Source organism: Mus caroli, unplaced genomic scaffold (assembly GCF_978045245.1).
Source record: "Mus caroli unplaced genomic scaffold, Mus_caroli_1 scaffold_11, whole genome shotgun sequence".
In the NCBI taxonomy this organism is placed as follows: Eukaryota; Metazoa; Chordata; class Mammalia; order Rodentia; family Muridae; genus Mus; species Mus caroli.
Window position 1 is genome coordinate 106,770,055 of NW_028227266.1, and position 21,830 is coordinate 106,791,884.

At 49.0% G+C, this 21,830-nt stretch overlaps 1 protein-coding gene across 1 annotated transcript; it reads left to right on the top strand.

Moving 5' to 3' along the window:
* Positions 1-230: 230 nt before the first annotated feature.
* On the top strand, positions 231-21,326 carry Traip (TRAF interacting protein). Its single transcript, XM_021172543.2, has 15 exons — positions 231-422; positions 5,004-5,061; positions 5,485-5,568; positions 7,969-8,008; positions 8,574-8,701; positions 10,155-10,249; positions 10,730-10,843; positions 11,461-11,548; positions 12,033-12,122; positions 12,530-12,618; positions 17,997-18,152; positions 19,383-19,431; positions 19,961-20,110; positions 20,200-20,250; positions 20,445-21,326. Exons 1-15 carry the CDS (start codon positions 325-327, stop codon positions 20,565-20,567), a joined length of 1,413 nt encoding a protein of 470 aa, XP_021028202.1. The 5' UTR covers positions 231-324; the 3' UTR covers positions 20,568-21,326.
* The last annotated feature ends 504 nt before the right edge of the window (positions 21,327-21,830 follow it).

Genomic DNA, 21,830 nt, shown 5'->3' on the forward strand with positions numbered 1-21,830 from the left:
CTGTAGCTTCACTGTTTTACGCCACAGGGGATCGTAGGGTTCTGTGGTAGAAACAGGGATCCACTCCTAGAAGACCCCAAGGAGCTAAATCCCAGGATTCCGCACGGCTGGCGGGCTGTTTATCACAGCCGCTCCAGCGCCCCGCCCCGAAGTTTGTCCAATCAGAGAGAAGTACTCAGGCGTGGGTTTGTTATTCCTTCCGGTTCACTACCGGAAGTCGTGCAGTGGAGCGAAATTTGAAGGAACCTAGCGGCGGCCGGTTCGGCCACCAAACTGTGTCTGTCGCTGGCAGCTGGCTCCCTGGGCTGCTTGAGTCGAGCCATCATGCCTATCCGCGCTCTGTGCACTATCTGCTCCGACTTTTTCGATCACTCCCGTGACGTGGCTGCCATCCACTGTGGCCACACTTTTCATCTGCAGTGGTGAGTGACGGCGGTGTAGGGCCCCGTGCGTGTCCTAGAACCACTTAGACGCTATGGGGGTGTCGGGCCTAGAGATAATCCCTCCTCTGAACTAAGACAAGTGACGACGACATTAGAGGAGCCTCACCGGAAGCTTTCCAACCTGGGCCGAAGTGAGCCAGGTGGAAGTGATACCGGTAGCCCACGGTGAAAGAGTGCTTCTTTATTGCGCTAAGAAATGACTTCAAAACTATTAGTTTGAGCGAAGATGAGCTTTTACTGCACTAACGGGCTATTGTATTTTATTTGAGAGTCAAGAGACAGACCAACAGCTGGGGGCGGTGGTGGCGCATGCCTTTAATCCCAGCCCTTGGGAGGCAGAGGCAGGCGGATTTCTGAGTTCGAGGCCAGCCTGGTCTACAGAGTGAGTTCCAGGACCGCCAGGGCTATACAGAGAAACCCTGTCTCGAAAAACAAAACAAAACAAAACAAAAGAAACAGACCAATTTAAGCTGATAGGTTTCTGGCAATCTCTAAGGGTCTGTCGTTTGCTGGAATGCTTTGGATTGTTTCTATCCAGAAACACCTCGTTGATCAGACACTCCTGTACACCTGGCTTCCTGATGTTCAGTTGTCTTATGGGCGACGAAAGAGTACCTTTGCAACTGAGCAGGCTGATCCAAAGCTCCCAACCAAAGAGAAAATAAGGTAGAAGAGAGGTCTCCTTTGGGAGACTGGGAGGTTTGTGAGGGACAATAGGGCCCACAAAGCAGGAAGTGGTGTGAACACTTCTGAGTGTCTCCTATTTGCAAAGCTTTGTTTAAAACCGACCTTAGAGTCTGTTGTGTTGCATATCCCAGTACAGGCAGGGGAGGAGGGAAGGTGTGGAGACAGAATGATCGGGAGTTTTAAGGTCAGTCTCAGCTATATAAGTAAGGCAAAAGTCAGCCTGAATTTTCCCAGACCTTGTGTCAAAAAGACAAACAAACAAAACCACACAATACAGTGTTGTGTGGCCTGAGCTCCATTCCCAAGGAGCCATTGTGTAGTTAGGTTAGAAGTAACCCTGCCACTAAAGCTGCTTGCTATCACCTGCTCTCTCCCTAAGCTTTCACCGTGGACTTTCCTGTGTAATTATGTTTTAGGTCTGTTTCTTGAAATCATATTTGGCTTTAAAAATTTGGTATAATAATGCTTGTACTAAACTGAACCTTTTTAAGCCTTAAGTGTGAGCTCGCTGATGAAGTCTGTCATATTCAGTATTTTCTATTTTGTTCCACCTGTTGGATTTTGTGGGGTTTTTCTTGTCTTCTTGTTTGTTTGTTTTCAAGAAAGTGTTTCTCTGTGTAGCCCTGGCTGTCCTGGAACTCACTCTGTAGACCAGGCTGGCCTAGAACTCAAGCTAGATCTGCTCACCCCTGTCTCCCAAATTCTGGGATTAAAGGTGTGTGCCACCACACCCACACCTAGCTGATTTTTTAATCTTGTTTTTAATTTTAAATTATGTGTTCTATGTGTATGTCTTTGTGTGGCTATGTGCATATGAGTACGGGTAACCTCAGAGGCCAGGGTCATCTGATCCCCGTGGGGCTGGAGCTAGACAGTCGTGAGTCATCTCAACCAGTAAGCTGTCATCTCTCCAGCCTTTTAAAACAGACAAACAAACAAACAGGCCTTGCTGTGTAGAGCTCAGGCTGACTGAATTTCTGGTTCTGTTTCTTCTGCCTCCTAGAGCTCAGATTGCAGGTATATGCCCCACCTCCCCTGTCTCTCAGATCCATGTCCTGTGCCTGGAAGGCAAGTGTTCTACTACTGGTTATACCCCAGACCTTATAGCTATTTTTTGTTTGTTTTGTTTTGAAAACAGTGTCTTGCTATGTAGTATTGGCTAGTCTGGGATTCATGGCAGTCCTCTTGCCTCAGCCTTCTGAGTGCTGGGATTGCAGGTGAGAGCCACCACTTCTGGCTTCCACCTGTGCACTTTGTCTCATGTACCCTTGGCTGGCCTTGAACTTGCTGCGTAGCCAGAGATGGCCCTGAATTTGTAATCATTCTGTCTCCGTCTCTCAAGTGTGAAAGTATGTACCATCCTTTTTGGTTTATATAATGCTAGGGATTGAATTTTGGGCTTTGTGTATGCTCAGCAATTGAGCTACATTTCAAGACCTTCCTGCCCCAAGTATCTTTTTTTTTTAAGATTTATTTATTATTATACGTAAGTACACTGTAGCTGACTTCAGACTCTCATTACGGGTGGTTGTGAGCCACCATGAGGTTGCTGGGATTTGAACTCAGGATCTTCAGAACAGCACTCAGTGCTCTTAGCCGCTGAGCCATCTCTCCAGCCCAACCCCGAGTATTCTTGAGTATATTTTTTTGTTGTTGGAGACAGAGTCTCACTATGTAGCTGACCATGAACAAGAAGATCCACCTGAGCTCAGAAATTAAAATTGTGTGCCAGCCCACCAGCACTATTGTAACCATCTTTAGACGCTGATTCTGTAGCAGTGAGCACATTTGCAATGTGATATACCCTTCAGTGTCATCATCTGAACTCGCCATCAGCCGCAGACACTCATAGCCCACTGTTACATGCTAACTCTCCTTGTTAGTCCTCCCTGAGACCCTCTGCTGCACTGCCTGTCCCTGAGTTCCCTATCCCAGGAATCCCATAGGTTGAGTCTTGTATTCTGTGTCCTTTTGAGTCTGATGTATTTCACGTAGCATTATAATTTTATCATTCACCCATCTTATAGCATGTATCAGAATTTCATTTTTGTTGTGGCCAATATTTAATTGTATGCATGAAAATACCATATTTTGTTTATTCACTTGTTGATAGACAGGTATTTCCAGATTTTTGACTGCTGTGAATAATGCTACTCTGAACTGCTGTACAGATACCTTTCTGAGCCCCTGGTTTCCGTTCTCTAGGATGTATACCTGGGAGCTGAAAGACTGGGGCAGATGGAGATTCTATATTTAGGGGTTTTTCGGAACTGGCATACTATTTTCCACAACAGCTGCCGATTTCTCTCTCTGTCTCTGTCTCCCTCTCTCTTTCTATGTCTCTCTGTCTGTGTGTCTCTCTAGGTCTCTCTCATATCTCTGGGCTGCACAAGCTGACTTTTAAACACCATTTTATTATTTTTATGTTAGACATTGTAATCGTCTTGTCTTGGTCTTGTAAATGCTGAGGTTCCAGGCCTGAGACACTGTCTTGCTTACTCTATTCCACTGAAGTAATGTAGAAGAAACTACAGAGAAGTACACATGTTAAAAGTTCATAGCTTGGGCTGGAGAGATGGCTCATCGGTTAAGAGACCCAACTGCTCTTCCAAGGGACCTGAGTTCTAATCCCAGCAACCACATGATGGCTCACAACCATCTGGACAGCTACAGTATACTTACATACATAGAATAAATAAATAAGTAAATCTTTTTTTTAAAAAAAGTGCATAACTTGTAGGGTTGTCCCAAGCCCAGCACATCTGTGCAGCCAGAATCCAGATCTAGAAGCATAGTATAGGACTGGGAGGGAAGTTCACGGGTAAAGCACTTGTCCCGAGTGAATAAGGACCTGGGTTTGCTCTCCAGCTCTGCAGAAAAAAGAGGATAATGTCTGCATTAGAAATCTCACGTGCCCTCCCACCAGCACCCTCACACACATAAAGGTACCACTTTGAGGTTTTCTGTTATACAGATGAGATCATACAGACTATTATGTGTTTTTGTGCATGTGCCTAACTTCTTTTCGATATGTTTTAATGATTCATTGATAATGTGCTTCTTAGTTTTGTTTTTTTGTTTTTGTTTTTTCTGAGACAGGGTTTCTCTGTGTAGCCCTGGCTGTCCTGGAACTCACTCTGTAGACCAGGCTGGCCTCAAATCCGCCTGCCTCTGCCTCCCGAGTGCTGGGATTAAAGGCGTGCGCCACCCCTGCCTGGCTAATATCCTTCTTCGTTAACTCACTCTCCTGTGTCTGATTAGCTTTAATTTTGTAGTATGTGGTCTTTGAATGTATTTGTAGTTTTTTAATGTATTTATAGAAAAGATTTGGACATGCGGGATGGTTTTTGAAGGGGAGTTTGTCTCTTATTCCTGGGGTAAAGAAGGCTGCCCCACTCCCATCCCTGGTCTCTCTCTCAAGCTGAGGCTTGTTTGGAGCTCGTGATTCTCTTGCCTAGTCCGAGTATTACAGTTAGACACCGCCACACCTACAGGGAACTGTTTCAATTAACATTTAATACTTATCCATACCAATAACTGATGTAAATCTGTCCATGTTTTGCTTTTACCACTACCTAAGACCCCTAAAGTCCTAACCTGAAGTAGGGTATTATCAAAGACTATGTCTCTGAGAGGCTCTGAGCTTTGTTACCTACACTGTACAGCCCAGCTGCAAAGAACAGCCCTGGGCCAAGACTTCAAACCTGAAACAACAGCGTTGCTCAGGCCTGCAGGACCGTCCTGCCTGTAGTGATAGCCTCTCATTGTAGGTAAGGCAGGCCGGCCTTAGAGAGGAGCTAATAACAGTGGTCATGTGACCTGTATCCCCAGCCATGCCAGGATTACTAGTCTTTCATTCTGTTTTCACTGTAGCCTAATCCAGTGGTTTGAGACAGCACCAAGTCGGACCTGCCCACAGTGTAGAATCCAGGTAAGGATGGTGGAGTGGGGACATCTTTGCTGAAGACCTTCCTCTTCTTTCCAGAAGGCAGGGATGGGGAAAACATCTCTGAAATAGAAACATTTTGACCTTTTGACCCTGTTGGTGTGAGGCCAGTTGATGCTCCCAAACATCTGTGAGTCACTCAGGAGGCCTGCTTACGCCCTCCGGTGGCTGGAAGATAGACTTTCCCAACCAGGCTTCACTTGTGTATACTTGGCTGCCTCTAATGTTTAGCAAATGTCCCTGTGCATAGACATGACTTCATCCACCAGCAAAAGGATGCATGTGGAAAGTTAGGTCTGAGAGCAGACCTAGAACATGAGGCAGGCAGTCGAACCCCACGCTCAGGCCTTCCTCTTCCTCACCTTCGCCACACTTCACCATTCTTCTCTGTCTCATTTTCTCATCCAGGTTGGCAAAAAGACTATTATAAACAAACTTTTCTTCGACCTTGCCCAGGAAGAGGAGAATGTCTTGGATGCAGAATTCTTAAAGGTACATAGAATTTATCTCCTCCTACTAAATTCCAAACCCTCTGGAAGTTCACCTTTCTACTTAGAAAAGGTACCTAGAGCCAGGCAGTGGTGGCACATGCCTTTAATCCCAGCACTCGGGAGTCTGAGTTCGAGGCCAGCCTGGTCTACAGAGTGAGTTCCAGGACAGCCAGGGCTACACAGAGAAACCCTCTTTCAAAAAAAAACCAAAAAAAGAAAAAAGAAAAAGAAAGAAAAGGTACATAGAGTGTGTGGAGCGAGGCCTGTGGAGCAGGTAGAGCTGTCAGGTGCAGGTAAGCAACCTCGAGACAGTCATCAGAGGCACACACTGTAAGAGGAGAGGGGACAAGCAACCAGTGGCTCTCCCCCTGGGCTCTCAGGGCTTCTAAGACCCTGAGCTGTGTGACGGACTTACGGTCTTCCTGGCCAGCCCACTCTCTTGATGGTCGCTTAGTGATGGGTTAGGAAACCCTTCCATTCTCACTAGTCAGGGAAGATGTGTGACTCCACCATTCCCTAACCTGACTGGGCCTCGAAATTGTCTGGAGAGCATGGTGTAGTGGCAGATGCTGGGCCTTTCCAAGCCCAGCCGGAGAGGACAAAGCTCCAGGATTTGGGATTTCTAACCAGGTGGAAGACCAGATCACAGGGAGGGTAACCAGGTTATCTTCTTCTATATTTCTCCCATTTTTCCCCCATATCTAAAATTTCCTTCCTTTTTGTTTGGGGAAGCTGGATTGGCAGAATATCTTGATGAAGTTGAGTTGGAGTTTGCCAGTGGTTGCTGGACTGTAAGGGTTAATTTGCTGAGAATTTGTCAGATTACAACTCATTTGACCTCAACCCACTGGGTGTTGTGATGTCCTTGAAACCTCTGTGCTTCAAGATGGTTGAGCTTTTGTGTTTGGAGCCATCCTGTGCATCGTCATGGTAACTGCTCCCAGCTTTAAGAGGTGTCCTCCCTGTGATGGAGATAACAAAGGCAGCTTCCAGTCTTTTCTTTAGCTTTCAAAGCCAAGGCTGTGAGACACAGAGGCCACGTCTTGAATAGTTTGGAGCAAGGACTTGGAAAGCATCCTGCTGAGGTGTGGAAGGAGCCAGGAGACTATGGGGCGTCTGATCTCTGCATGTTCTTCCCTATCTACCAGTTCCATTCCCAGCTGTTAGGTCCACAGTCCCCAGCCCAGCTGCCAGGAGCTCCTGCCCCAGATCCCTGGGCAGAGATGCTGGTAGCGGGGCCCTTACTACTGGTCACACAAGAAGTTCTGAGTCTTCTGTTAATGTTTAAAGTGTGATCTGGAGGGAGGTCTGCCCAGATTCTTCCACAGTGGACCCTTGCCTGAGCCGGAAGTGTGCTGTAAAAACCTTTGTTTGCCTCTTGCTCCCAGGGACATTGGGCTCTCTAGACTCCCAAGTGGGAGCCCTCCTGGAGCTTGGAGGGAGGTGGACTAAAGCATCAAAGCCCAAGATGAAGAGAGCTAGTAATGGTCCCGAGTGCTGTGCTATGTCCCTGATGGGTCCCTGTGTCCTGAGTTCATGCCGGAGAGTGAGGATATGGCAGGGCCAGCAGCCCCGGAGCCTCTGCTATTGGCTGGACAGCAGGCCAAGCTCTACTTCCCGTAGAATTCATTCCCTACATCTTACCTTACCTTTTTAAAAGACTCAGAAGGAGGCTGGAGAGATGGTTCAGTGTTTAGGGTGCTGGCTGCTCTAACAAATGATAGGGTTTGATTCCCAGCACCTAAGTGGCAGCTAACAACTGTCCATAGTTCCAGTTTCAGGGAATCTGACACCTTCTTCTGACCTCAGGAGGCAATGTGAATACACGGTGCATTGACATAAATGCAGGCAAAACACTGACACATAGAAAATAAATCATATTAAAAGATTTATATATATCTTATGTATATGAGGCTGTTTACGTATGTATGCCTGCATGCCAGAAGAGGGTATTGGATCTCATTATAGACGATTGTGAGCAGCCTTGTGATTTCAGGGAATTGAATTTGGGACCTCTGGAAAAGCAGCTCTTAATTGCTGAGCCATCTCTTCTGCCTAGAAATAAATAAATCTTAAAGAAAAAAAATAGTCCCATACCAGGCATGGTGACACATGCCTTTAATCCCAGCACTGTAGAGCGCAGAAGCAGAGGCAGATGGATTTTTGAGAGTTCAAGGCCAGCCTGGTCCACATAGTGAGTTCCAGGACAGCCTGAGCCACCTAGTGACACCTTGTTTGAAAAAAAGAAAAACAAAATGTGCCTGTCTCTGTTGGCTTGGCTTTAAAGTGTATTGGGTTCATTCATCTTCACTGACCCTGGGCTCTGCACAGCCTTATGGGAGGCTGAATGGAGGCGAGCTGTAATGTGTTCCTGTTGCTTAGTATGTGCATTGTCTTGCAGAATGAACTGGACAGTGTCAAAGCTCAGCTTTCCCAGAAAGGTAAGTTAGCAAGAGACAAGAGGCCCTGGGAAGTCCCTGGCTTGGGTGTTGGAGGGAGGGAGTGTGAGAGGGAGGCCTTTGACCTCTGGCAAAGCCAGGGGCTCGTCCTGCTTTGTATTTCCCAGAATCTTGCTAGCTCTTAACACCAGTTAAAAAGGAGAGAGATGACTGAAGCTGCCTGCCTCGGCCAGGCTGGCCTCTTCCCTGCTTGGAACTCTGTGCTCAGGAGTAGTTTTGGGAGGGGCCCCACCTGATGCGTTTGTATCTTCTGGGCTTGGTACTGCTGGATTTGACAGGCATTTGCTTGGGTTCTGGAATGACCCACTGGAGTGGGAGAACAGTGCCATCTACCCAGACAGTTCCAGCAAGAAGAAGGAAAGCCAGCCTCCCAAGTGAAAGCTCGCTTAGACTTCCTGGTGCATGGCAGAGAGAAGCGGGCACCCAGTTTGCTCTCCTGTGCCTTGTCCTTACCTGACTCAAGGAGGAGCTGCTGGGTGTCAGGGGTTAAGGTTCTCAGACATGAATGGGCCTTTCTTTGCCTTGCTCCCCTCTGCTTCTGCTTCAGACAGGGAGAAACGGGACAGCCAGGCCATTATCGACACTCTACGGGACACCCTGGAAGAACGCAATGCCACCGTGGAGTCCCTACAGAACGCCTTAAATAAGGCAGAGATGCTGTGTTCCACCCTGAAAGTAAGTCCTCAGAGTCAGTGGGAGGTACGGCCACAGCCACGGCTGGTTTGGAACACACAGCGATCTACCTGCCCCTGCCTCCCAAGTGCAGAGATTAAAGGCATGCACCACCATGCCCAGCCTAGGCTCACATTTCTGATCATATCTTCTATTTCTGCCTTAACCATTGCTTTTGTTTATGTTATACAATAGTAAATAAAGTGAAGGCACATCTCTGCTTCCCAGGGTCCTTCCAGACCATTCTCCTCCAGACCATAAGGAAAGGGGCACAGTGGCTGTGCTTGTGGGCTTTGTGTCCAGTAACAAGGCCTCCCAAACATTTCACAGGGGGCCTGCTCAATGGAGACCTGAGTAGGCTGGGCCATGTTTCCAAAAGTGTCTCATACTCCACTGATGAGGCCAGTCTGAAGAATCTTCTATTAGGACTCCAGTCCTTGGCGGGGCTGCTCTCTGGAGCCAGATCAAACAGCATCCTAGGGAGGAGCAAAGGCCTTTGAAGTCCGCTGTGCTGAGCTGACCGAGCAGATCAAAGCCTGTAGAGCAAGCAGGCCTAGACCCAGATGAATTTTGTATCAGCCTGGGTTCGTGAGCCTCTTGCTCTCGGAGGGCCACGAGGCGATTGATCTGAACTCACGATTGATATTCTAGCCTTGTAGGCAGGAGCAGCCCTTGCTGGGTGCCATTTGAAAGGGATGGGAGCCATCCTCGTGAACAGACGGGGCCCTAGGATATTCGTTTTCTGTTCCTGCTTGGAGGCCGAGCTGCATCACATGGCCTAGCCAGTGGGAGGGAACAAACTAGCACCAGGTTACAGAGCAATCTCTGATGCATCCCCAGTCAGACATGGAAAGGTCTCATGCTGAGGACAGTTCCTGGCTTGGCTCTCCTATTCTGGCACTTCTTGTCTATGTGTATAGATGAGATATAGGTTTGAGCTCTTGACTTCTTCCATATGCAAGCATGTACCGTGAGACCCTTGGCAGATCACAGTAGTCCTGAGTCGGTAAGCTTACAGCGAGGCCCATCTCCAAGGTGAGGAAACTGCTGCCCTAAAAGTCTCTTTAGCAAAAAAGCATGGGCCAAGAGAAGGCTGTGGTTCAAAGCCTGGCTTGGATTCTCAACGTTTCAGACACAGAGAGACACAGACACATGCACACAGAGTCCACACAGAGACTAGATCAGCATGAGGGGGCTCTTGGCGGTTTATCTCCTGCCCTATCAGCATCTTCAAAAGATAGGCAAGTATGAAGGTCCACTCCTAAAATCCCAGCACATGGGAAGAGAAGACAGGAGACAGACCAAAGGGAGGTTATCCTTGGCTGCATGGTGAGTTCAAAGCCAACCTAGGGTATATAAAACCCTGTCAAAACCCAAAACCATACAAAAGATACAGTACAAACAGCTCTCGGTGGCCATGGTTCTGAGACACTGAGAAGGTGTCTTGTGCCTTCAGAAGCAGATGAGGTTCCTGGAGCAGCAGCAGGATGAGACCAAACAAGCTCGGGAGGAGGCCCACCGACTCAAGTGCAAGATGAAAACCATGGAGCAGTGAGTCCCCAGCTGGCTTCTGTACTGTCCTTTCATACCTAGGGCCCCAGGAGCAGGGGTGGGGGGCGATTCTCAGGGCTGCAGCTGAAAATGGGTCTTGTTCACCTTTGATTCAGACTCCCAGGTGCCTTTGGCCACAGATTTCCTATTTTAACCTCTGTGGGCTCCTTCCCTTTTTGTGAGTCCTCTCATTACACTTCTTGTCCTGTTGCCTATGGATAGGTGGTTTGCCATGCCTTTCCCTCCAGGAGCCTCTCTGTGTGAAGTCCCTGACCTTGAAGTCCTCTGTCAGCACCTCTTTTTCCTCAGAAGCATCCCTGGAGCTGAGCTCATCTCTGCTGTAGAACCTTTCCTTGGGCACACCCACCTGCTAAAGCATCCTAGCAGCCCAGGCTGTTTCCATAGCAACAGCAGCAAAGGGAGGCAGACTAACCATCAGCCTCCAGATTTCAAATGCCGTGGGCCGGGAATGTTTTTCAGAATTGAGCTCCTACTCCAGAGCCAGCGGTCTGAGGTGGAGGAGATGATTCGAGACATGGGTGTGGGACAGTCAGCGGTGGAGCAGCTGGCTGTATACTGCGTGTCCCTCAAGAAGTGCGTAAGCTCCAGCGTGCCTCTGCCTCTTTTGTAATGCAGATACTGTGAAGGAGCAGGTTGTAGAACCGTGTTGTCATAAGATGAACTCTAGCTCTTAGGCCACTTCCGAGGCCCCTCTGACCTCCACTTTTCTGCGTGGAGAGGGGGGTTTGCCCTAGTTGAGAGAAGAGTATGGATGCGAGTTTTGTCTCTGAGGAGCTCATGCAGCTCTCAGCAATGAGCTCCCTCAGATCTGGAGTCTTCCCCATCAGCCCTGTTTCTGACCCTGCCTGACTTCCATAGCAAACTCCCTATATCCTTCACTATGGTGGTGACAGGAAGCTGGAGAAAGGAGCTGCTTGCCTAAAAGGCACAGAGAATCCACTGCCTCCATTTGGGGTTGTAGGGAGCCCCCTAGTGAGGCTTGCACGCTCAAGGCACAGTTCCTGCATGTGATCAGTTTTTGTTCCTCCACCTCATTACATATGCAGGACCTGCCAGGGGCCCTGGCAGGAGGATGAGGAGGAGCTAATTTGGTGAGGCCTTTGTTAAGCTGCCGCTATGGCTTAGTCACAGCACCGACCATACCAGTCAGGGTGTTCTGTTCTGTCTCTCTTCTCATGGCTGCTTTGCAGAGAGTATGAGAATCTGAAGGAAGCTCGGAAGGCCTCAGGGGAACTGGCTGACAGGTTGAAGAAGGATTTGGTGTCCTCTAGGAGCAAGGTGACTGACTGGTGACAAAGGGAAAGGGAGGTGGGTCTCCTGAGCTAGGCCATCCACGCCCACATCACTGGGTCAGAGAAGGTGGCCTACAGACACTGGGTATGCCTTTTACTGTGCACTGTCTCAGACTCTGGCTTGTCACTTGGGTCCCCAGCGCACACTCATGCCACCTTTTGCTCTTCTTGATTCCTAGATGCATCCATCTTAGCTGGCTTGGAGAGCACAAGCCTCCAGTATGGTAGCGCCAGCAGCCCACTTTATACCCCATCGCAAACCGAGGGTTCTTGGGCCTGCTGCTTTCCTTCTGTAGGCCGTACTGTGTAGAGAGACACACTTGCCCCCAGGCAGCCCATATTCATACTTAGTTGAGGTCTGGGGTCTCCCCTGTGCCTCCGGGCTTTTTTTAGACTCTACCCAACCATACACTGGGTAGCAGCAGGTAGGGGCAGGTCATGTGGCACCACTGGCTTCTCCTTTCTTACAGTTGAAGACTCTCAACACTGAGCTGGATCAGGCCAAGTTAGAACTGAGGTCAGCCCAGAAGGACTTACAAAGTGCTGACCAGGAGATCACGGTGAGACACCCTGGCCTGTGGAAAGTGAGGGGACCTGAGGGGTGATGTGCCTCTAAGGGCAGGGCTGGACTGTTTCTGCCTGGAAACCCCTGTCACAGTCGGTGGTGTTTCCGGGCCCTCTGTACCTCCTGGGTTGGAGGTGGGTCAGCATGTGCACCCTAGTCTGGCCTTGAGCCTGTACCTCCTTAGCAGAGGGCTAAGGGCACCGTGAATCTTCCTCTGTCGTCTGCTCAGTTCTTACCTCCAAGGCGGTCCCTAATCGCCAGAGCGAGTATGCCACCAAGCGGAGTTCTCAGGCCTGGCTGGTGTTGGTGGTCAGCCCTCACTCTGTTCCCTGTGCCCTTTACATAGGCGTTTCTCCTCAGTGCCACAACCTTTCTCTCAGGTTCTCGCTCTCCTTTCTCCAGAGCCTAAGAAAGAAGCTGATGATCCTCCAGGGAACCTTGAGCCTGCCTCCAGCAACCAATGAGAGGGTCAGCCGCCTGGTTTTTGAGAGGTTTGTTACCCTTATGGGATGATTCTAGATCACAAGCTAAGAGAGCCTGCATTCCTGGCTTTGGTGGGATAGATGTGTTTATGGACCTTCTAACCAGACAGCCAGCCAGGCTCTAACTGGAAAGAGGCGTTGAGAGAATTTGGGATCTGACCAGGAAAGGCAGAGAAAGCCTTTGAGTAGCCTGAGGACAGGGCAGGGGCAGTGGTTGTCTTGGAGTATCCTGGAGTTTCTCACCACATGCATCTGTCTGCCCCCATCTCTGAAACATACTTGAAAGTGCTCACTCTAAAATGAGCCCCCTCAGCCTGGTGGTGTTGGTGCACGTCTTTAATCCTAGCATTTGGGAGGCAGAGGCAGACAGATGTATCTATGAATTCAAGACCAGCCTGGTCTACAGAGTTCCAGGCCAGCCGGTCCAAAATAAATAAATAATCCCTGCGGGTTCAGGAGTGTGCTTTCAGGCTGCCAGCAGAGGGAGCCAAACGACCCAGGGATTGGTGTCCCTGCTAGGAGCAAGCTTCAGTCTTCCTGAGTGTTTTTCACAGAAATGGGCTGGCTAAGAATATCCTCGAGGCTGTCTTCTGCCTGCTACAGGACCCCAGCAAGGAAGCCAAATTAAAACTCCTGTCAACATCCCAGGGTTTTACTTAAGTCACTTTTCAACATATTTTGGCAAATCAGTATGCCCTCTCTTTCTGCCAGTGCAGTTTACCCATTCAGTGCCTTCCAACACTCCATTTTGTTCCTGGGTACTGTGGTCCCTGACTCCCCATCTCTCCGTTCCTCAGTACTGTGTCTCGGGACAGTCATGGAACTGGTACTGTGGCCCCTGACTCCCATCTCTCAGTTCCTCAGTACTGTGTCTCGGGACAGTCGTGGAGTGGGCTTAGGTTTAAATGGTTTCCTAGGATCCTGCCGTGTCACAGCCAACCATAAGAAAACACTTCTTCCTGCTTCCACAATTGCTTCTTTTCTTTCCTATCTGAAGGCTCTGTTGTGCTGGCCAGCTTCCTCAGCCAGATAGTACATTGTGTGTGTGTGCTTGTGTGTTTGTGTGCCTTATATTTGTGTAAGAGTGTGTGTATGTATTATATATACATATGTATGTGTGCATGAATGAGTGTGTGTATGAAAGAGTATATGTGTATATGTGCATGCATGAATGAGTGTGTGTGTGGTTGTGCATGTCACAGTATAGAGGTCAGAGCATAACTTTGTGGATCATTTCTCTCCTTTTACTTCAACATAGGTTGAAGGGATCTAACAGAAATTGCCAGACTGATGCAGAAACGCCCTCACCCTCTGAGCCATCTCACCAGCTCTTATTTTTTTCCTTAGCATCTCTCTGTAGAGCCCAAACTACCCTCCTGTTGTAGTTTATGACAACCTGAGAACTGTGGGACTGTGGTGAGCACATGGTCTGCCATGCGGTCCAGCACAGGGGTGATCTTGACAACTCAGTAGGCTCTGTCCCTGATTCTTCCTCCTACCACACCCAGCCATCTGCCATGCCTTCTCTGAAGTCCCATATAACATGAGGGCCTTGTCAAGAGCTTACATACATATTGTATGTGCCCTTAGGAAAACGACAATCTCAGAAACTGTATACTATAGAGAAAACCTTAGAGCCTAAGCTGCCTCAGGCTGGGGATAGAGAACCATTCTCTAGAATACCCACAGTTCCCTGATAGTGATCCCTGTAGCTTCTGTTCTGCGAGCCTCGGGCTCCTTTCACACAGTTGTCCTCTGTGCCTGGCTGTTATAGCAAGGAAAACACAAGCACATGGGACACCTAGGTACCCAGGGACTTTACATACCCGCTTTTGCTAATTTCCCTTACTCCCAGGCTTTTCTGGGCCATGTCCTGTACTAGGTATTGGCTGCCAATGCAGCCTTGTTTTTGTAGGTAGGATGATTAGGCCCAGAGTCTACTAGGCAGCACCATATTATAGAAGAATCCGGTCTGGAATGCCCAGGTGGGAATGAGCCCTGTGTCTGGTCGATGAGCCTCATGCCAGGGCCACACCTCACCTGGGCACTAAGACGATAGTTCTGGTCTCTCAAATCAGGAGGCACTGCATTAGCCAAACCTTAGTCCTAAGCTGGCTGGGCTGCCCATCAAGTTGTGTACAGGATGACAGATTCCGTTTTCACTAGTATCTTTCTAGGCGCGAAACCTTGGGTAATAGGACTGCTGCATTTAGCGTTAGCACCTTTAACTTGGCATACTCTATTCTGAATTCCAGGTTCTCCCTCCTAAGGCCCCTAGATCTCCAAAACAGGCTGCTGGCTCCAGGGTTGGGGGCATTTCCATTTTTCTCTGATCTACAAGTGCCTCTGTCTTTCTCTCTGACTTGTTGCTGTATAGTTTGGTGAGATTCTTAAACTTTCATAATACAGATGAGATGTGTACTCACACTCATCACATTCATAAAATCACCACTAAATCTGAAGGAAGAGAAATCTAGGCAGAGAGGATGGCGAGTTCACAGTCCTTGGGGCGTTGCTAAGGTGGGCTTAGAGGAGAGGGGCAGGTGGCAGGTGGGTCAGATCTCTGCCAGTCTTCCTATGTCAGCCTTGCAGGTGCAGAGTCATCCTAAGAGCAGTAGAAACTATTGGAAATGTTTCTTTTTTATTTATTTATTTATTTATTTATTTATTTATTTATTTATTTATTATATGTAAATACACTAGCTGTCTTCAGACACACCAGAAGAGGGCATCAGATCTCATTACGGGTGGATGTGAGCCACCATGTGGTTGCTGGGATTTGAACTTCGGACCTTTGGAAGAGCAGTCGGGTGCTCTTATCCACTGAGCCATCTCACCAGCCCGGAAATGTTTCTAGAAGATAGTTCTGGGACCTGCTGCATATCCCTCATTTCATCCCGTCTCCTACCAATTGATTGCTTGAGCTGTTCTCAGAGCTGCTTCGTGCCCCCCAGCCTGCCCCTGTAGATTCTGGCTTCTGTGTGAGGCTCACATTCCCCTGGCCGCGCTCAGTATCTCGTGGAAGGGTCTGGATGTTGCTGGTGGTGCCCATGCCTCGTTTGCTGTGGTGGGGTTGGTCACCCTTCGCTTCTGTCATTTGGTGCTTTACATGTGTGTCTGCACACCAGAAGAGGGCATCAGAGCAGCTGCCATGTGGTTGCTGGGAATTGAACTCAGGACCTCTGGAAGAGCAGCCAGTGCTCCAGCCATCATTTTACTTTATTATTTTATCTTTTTGATGCATTATGATGTATTATATAGCCCAGGCTGGTTTCAAACATGTATCTGAGTATGATCTTGAACTTCCTATCTTTCTGGCTCTACATCCTGAGTGCTAGAATTACAGTCATATTCTACCACATCTGATGTATGCAGAGGTGGGATTGAACCCAGAGCCTCATACATGCTAGGCTAGCACTGTACTACCTGAGCCACATCCCCAACCATGCTTCTGTTATTTTAGGGCAACTCCAAGGGACCCTTGCCTTTCCTTCCCTCGGTTTTTCAAAGCTACACCATAGCTCTTGCCCATTGGGGTGCAGATCAGAGGAAAGGGAGCTATAGGGGAAGTGATAGAAAGACATCTCTCATGGGCCCTAAGGGCTCCTAAATTCTGGTGAGATAGGGCAGGACTAAGAGGCGCTGAGTTCGTGCAGGATGTGCCGACAACGGCCACACAGGTAACATCTGCCTAAGACTTTGGCTTAGAAAGGAAGGCTTTGAGTTTGAGTGCCTTGTCTCATTTCCTGAGGCCGGTAACGTGACGCTGTGTAAATTGGTCATAGGTGAGTGTCACAGAGGTGATGGAACACTCAGTGCCTTGAGGCAAGCCTGTGCTGTAGTTAAGGAAGCACCACAGAATCCTAGGCATATGGAGGAGAGGGCACCACGTCATACAATTGGACATGCATGTATAGTTTTGTCTTCTGAGACAGGATCTCTCTGGCTGTCCTGGAACTCACTATGTAGATCAGCTGGCCTCAAGTTCACAAAGATCCACCCACCTCAGCTAGGATTCAGAGGTGTGTGCCATGATGCCTGGTTTGTGCATACATATATTTTTTTATATTCTCTTTTAGGCAGTCTTGATATATAATGTGGGCTGCCCTCAAACTGGCTTTGAACTCATGATCTTCTTGCCTGAGATCATAGGTGTGTGACATTAAATTGACCATATGAGTATTTTTCTATGTTGCTAAAGTTCTTCTTTTTTAATTATTTATTTTTTATAAATAAGTACACTGTACATGTCTTAAGAGGAGGGCATTGGATCCTATTATAGATGGTTGTGAGCCACCATGTGGTTGCTGGGAATTGAACTCAGGATCTCTGGAAGATCAGTCAGTGCTATTAACCACTGAGCCATCCCTCCAGCCCCACTAAAGTTACTCTTGAGAACACTATGTAGTGTCTTCATCCGTGAGCTCCTGCAGTACCAGCCACCAGCACACCATGTGCCGTGAGAAGCGACAGCATCTTGCCGGCTCCATCACTCTGCAGTAACGTGGCTGAATGGCTGGCACTGAGTGCAGAGGAAGTGTGTGTGCTCAAAGGGAAACGTGCTGTTCATTCCTTTGGTCTACATTTTTCCCATTGTATTTATTTTAAGCGTGTGTACATGTGTTATACATGTACAAGTCAGAAGGTAACTTGTGGGAGTCAGTGCTCATCCACCATGTGGGTGCTGGGGAGTCAAACACAGGTCATTGGCCTTTACCCAGTGGCCCCCCAAACCAGCCCCCTTTTTAATTTGGTTTTGCTTTTGTCTACTTTCTTTTTCCTGATTTTCAGTGGTCACATAGCTATGCAAAGGCTGAAGCCACTTAGCTTATTCTTAGAGATTAAGCCTGCTTATATATAGGCAACACTGAGTCCCAGCCCTTTTACCTCTCAACCTTAAAATCTTGGAAAACTTCACTCCTTATAATCCCAAGTACTGTCTCCAAAATGCAGGCTCTTTGGCCCTCTGGTATAGTTCAGCACTCCCAGGGGCCCTTGCGTGCTCTAATATGGTCCGAGGCATATAAAAAGGGAACTCTGTGATTTCAGGCTCTGGGGTGACCCTGAGTCAGGTATAGGCATTAGGAGCCCCAGGAACTCAGCTGTCTCTTCCTCTTCTTCTGTTTTTTTTTTTTCAACGTGTGTGTGTGTGTGCATGTTGCGTGTGCACCACAGAATGCATCATGACAACTGGAAGGATTCATTTTTCTCTTTTTTCCATATGGGTTCCAAGGATTGAACTCAGGGCTTCAGGATTGGGAACAATTGTCTTGCCACCTGAGTTAACGTCACTGGGCCAAGCTGAGCTGCTTCTGATCCCTAAGGATCTGTGATCTCTCTGGGTCGTTACCACAGCCCTGAATAATGAGACTTTTTACTGCCTTCAGCCCAGCCCCTGTGGAGATGATGAACCCGAGGCTTCACCAGCCACCCTTCAGTGATGAGATTGATCTCAATACTACCTTTGATGTAAATACCCCTCCAGCCCAGACCTCCGGCTCCCAGCATTACCTCCCCAAGAAGCTGTGCCTGGAGAGGGCACGGTGAGTATTGGTCCCCGAGGTTCCTATAATCAGGAAGGCCATAGCTAAGTTACCGGTGGGTCCTACCCTGGGCTCTGAGTGGTTGGTGCAGCTGCTTAGGCTAGGATACAGCTTTGGTTCCAGCCCCAGCCTCGTTGGCTTGAGTGCTCATTCTGGGAGTCCTGCTTAGTTCTTTAACCCTAACAAGCCTCAAGACGATGTGTTGGGATGTGAGTCTCAGTAGGGGAAGTCTGGATTGGTAGTGAGGCAGGTATCCTAATACTCTGAGTGCCTGCCCATCAGAGTCCTGGTGTGGAACTCTGAATTTTTCTCATGTGCCTCTGAGGTTCCTGCTTAACGCAGGACCATGTCAAACCATGATCCCATAACCCTACCACCTAGGGAAACATCCCATTTAGGCAGACAGGAGGACTTCTGTGCAGCTGTGAGGTGGGACCTGCTCTAGACATGCCGTGGAACAAGGAGAGGGAGGCCATCTTGGCCAGGCACATGACTGTGCCCCTTCATGTACATGGGTCTGTGCTACTCCAGAAAAGGAGGTCTTTTTACATTTTTAAACATTTCATTCACCTGTTTTTTTCTGGGGGTGGGGTGGGAGGTTCACGTGGCCGTCAGAGGACTGTGTATATGTGTAGGAGTTGGTTCTCTTCTTGCACTGTGTGGGGACCAAGGATCCAAGTTGGGTTGACAGGCTTGGTGGCAGAATTTTATCTGCTGAGACATCTCTCTGGTCCTAAGAAAATCTTCATGTGAGACTTTGGATGTAAGAGAAAGGAACTGTTATGTTAGGCCATGACAGTGAGAGGGAACCCAAGGGCAAAGCAGCTGGGCATGGCCCCCATGCTGCACACCGCTGGCCTGGTCGCAGCAAGAAGCCCAAGTCGCACGGCTGCAGCAGAGAGCTGTGGGGTCCGCTCCATCCTCTGGCTTCCTCTTGTTCCCTCTTGGCTGCCAGTTGAGGCTGTAAATGCTCATCCTCTGCATAGGACGTTGGCTGGGCTCCCTAGAACTTGGTGAGGAGCCTAAGAACTTGGGGAGCACTGAAATGAGAGCCCAGACTGAGGCATGGTCCTGTCTCCCCGACCCTGGAGCTAATCTTTTCTGACTATACTTGGGGAGGAACTGCTGAGGCAGAGCCATGATGGCAGCCTGCCACATAGAGACTCCTCTGAAGGGTGTGTGCCCGCCATCTTGCTTACTTGCCATCACGTCTCGTGTCTTGTCTCACAGCTCTCCCGTGCAGAATGTCCTCAAGAAGGTGCGCAAAGTCTCCAAGCCGGTAAGGGCCGGGTTCCTCAAAGGCATGCAGACAGTCCCACCCAGGCCTTACCAGAACAGGAAAACCCATCCCTCTAACCTGGGGGTGGTGGCTACACCACTGTAATCCAGTGTTCATCCCTCTAACCTGGGGGTGGTGGCTACACCACTGTAATCCAGTGTTCATCCCTCTAACCTGGGGGTGGGGGTTATACCACTGTAATCCAGTGTTCATCCCTCTAACCTGGGGGTGGGGGTTATACCACTGTAATCCAGTGTTCAGGAAGCTAAGGCAGGAGGAGAATAGTGAGTTCTGGGCATCCCGGACTTTAGTGAGACCATCTCAAAGCAAAATAAAGAAAAAGAAAAGCTCTACTTCTGAGAGCACAGACTATGTTCAGGTTCCCTCCCTGGGCCCAGGACTGAGACTCTCAGAGCCGTCCTTGGGCCCTGGCTTGCTTTCTCCTACCTCCAGTCCTTTCTCCATCACTGCCCCATGTCCTGTGCTGCTGTCTGGCTTGTCATGTCTGACTCTGGCATTATTCCTACAGGAGTCCCAGCTCTCACTAGGTGGCCAGCGATGTGTAGGAGAGCTAGATGAGGAACTGGCTGGTGCCTTCCCTCTCTTCATCCGGAATGCTGTCCTGGGTCAGAAACAGCCCAACAGGACCACAGCAGAATCCCGTTGCAGCACAGATGTGGTGCGTGTGGTGGCCAGCCTTGAGGGTGGGGCAGGGTCGTCAGCTCCCTATCCGTTACTCTAACCCACTCATCTCTTCCCTCTCCCTAGGTAAGAATAGGCTTCGATGGGCTTGGAGGACGAACTAAATTCATCCAGCCTGTATCCTTTTTCTATGGCCATGGTCTGAGATGACCTTAGGGGCATACGCCATGCCCTGATCTGTATCCTCAAGTTACTTACTTCCAGTGCCTACAGCCTTGCTCAGTGTATCTGCACTTCCTGACCCAGGGTCTGTGCTTTCCTGCCCTGGGTTCCAGTCCCCTCTCAAGCCTCTTCCTTGACATTGCTTCCAGAGGGACACAGCCATTATCCGACCAGTGCCTGTTAAGTCCAAGGCCAAGAGTAGACAGAAATTGAGAATAAAGACTGTGAGTTCTGCCTCCCAACCCAAGCTGGACACCTTCTTATGTCAGTGAACGGTGACCAGAGTCATGTCTGCAATTAGTGGGCCAAGACCTGGCCAACCGGAAGTGTTTTTGGAAGATGGCTCCTCTTGGACCAGTCCAAGAGGGATGCCCAGAAAACACACTTCCTGTGTCCACTGTGCCCCGCACCACACTGGGAAGCCACGTGACCAGTTTACTGTTCCGATCAGCAGGGCCTACTTCCAGTTGCAGGGTTTTGCTTATAGCTACAACCAGGTGTGGCTGGACTCCTTTTGTTTTTATAGAACAGGGTCACATTGACTCTTAAGTGGATGGGAGTGCTGGAGGATCCTATGCAGGCTGGAGGACCCTGAACTTGAACTCCTGCCTGCCTCCAGCTTATTGCTTCCAATTATGGGGTGAGGCGGTGATAGGGAAAGGATGGGGAAGTTTTCTGTGTAAAATAAAAAGGCATCTTTTCTTCTAAGCTCTGGCTGTATAAATTTGTACCAAAACCTTAGAAAATTTCTAGGCTTAGACCTAGTATTTTAACTCTAGGCATGGCATGGCTCTCTCCCAGGCATCCTTGCAGTCCAAACTATAAACAAAGCAAGTGGGTGAGCCCAGTGAGTTCCAACAAGCACAACAGATAACCACAGACCAACTGTTAGCCTTAGGGCTTGGGTTCAGGACTTTCACCAGGAGAATTTCCCTATTGGCCACTTGCCTGAGTAAGATGGCCTAAGCCGTTCCTGTTATTGGACAGGAGCTCACCGGCTTCCCTCTCACACCACGTGCCTCATGCTGAAGACATCCGACCACTTGCCAGGAAATGGGAGGAGCCTGAGGCTGTCTGGACGGATGTGGTGCTTAGCTTTGATTGGCAACTCCGCGTGATCTAGGGTCACGTGGAAAGGGCTTCTCAGTGAGATCTAGATTAGCTTGGCCTGTGGGCATGTCTGTGGAGGGTTATCTTGATTGTGCCTACTATAAGTTGGCACCATTCCTCCCCTAGGCAGAGGATCCTGGACTGTTTAAAGAGCAAACAAGCCGGGCGTGGTGACGCACGCCTTTAATCCCAGCACTTGGGAGGCAGAGGCAGGCGGATTTCTGAGTTCGAGGCCAGCCTGGTCTACAAAGTGAGTGCCAGGACAGCCAGGGCTACACAGAGAAACCCTGTCTCGAAAAACCAAAAAAAAAAAAAAAAAAAGAGCAAACAAATTGCTGAGCACAAGAATGCATGCACTCTGTCTGCTCCTGAGCGCTACCCACTGCTCCACCCTCTGCCTAGACTTCCCTGCAATGAACCTGTAA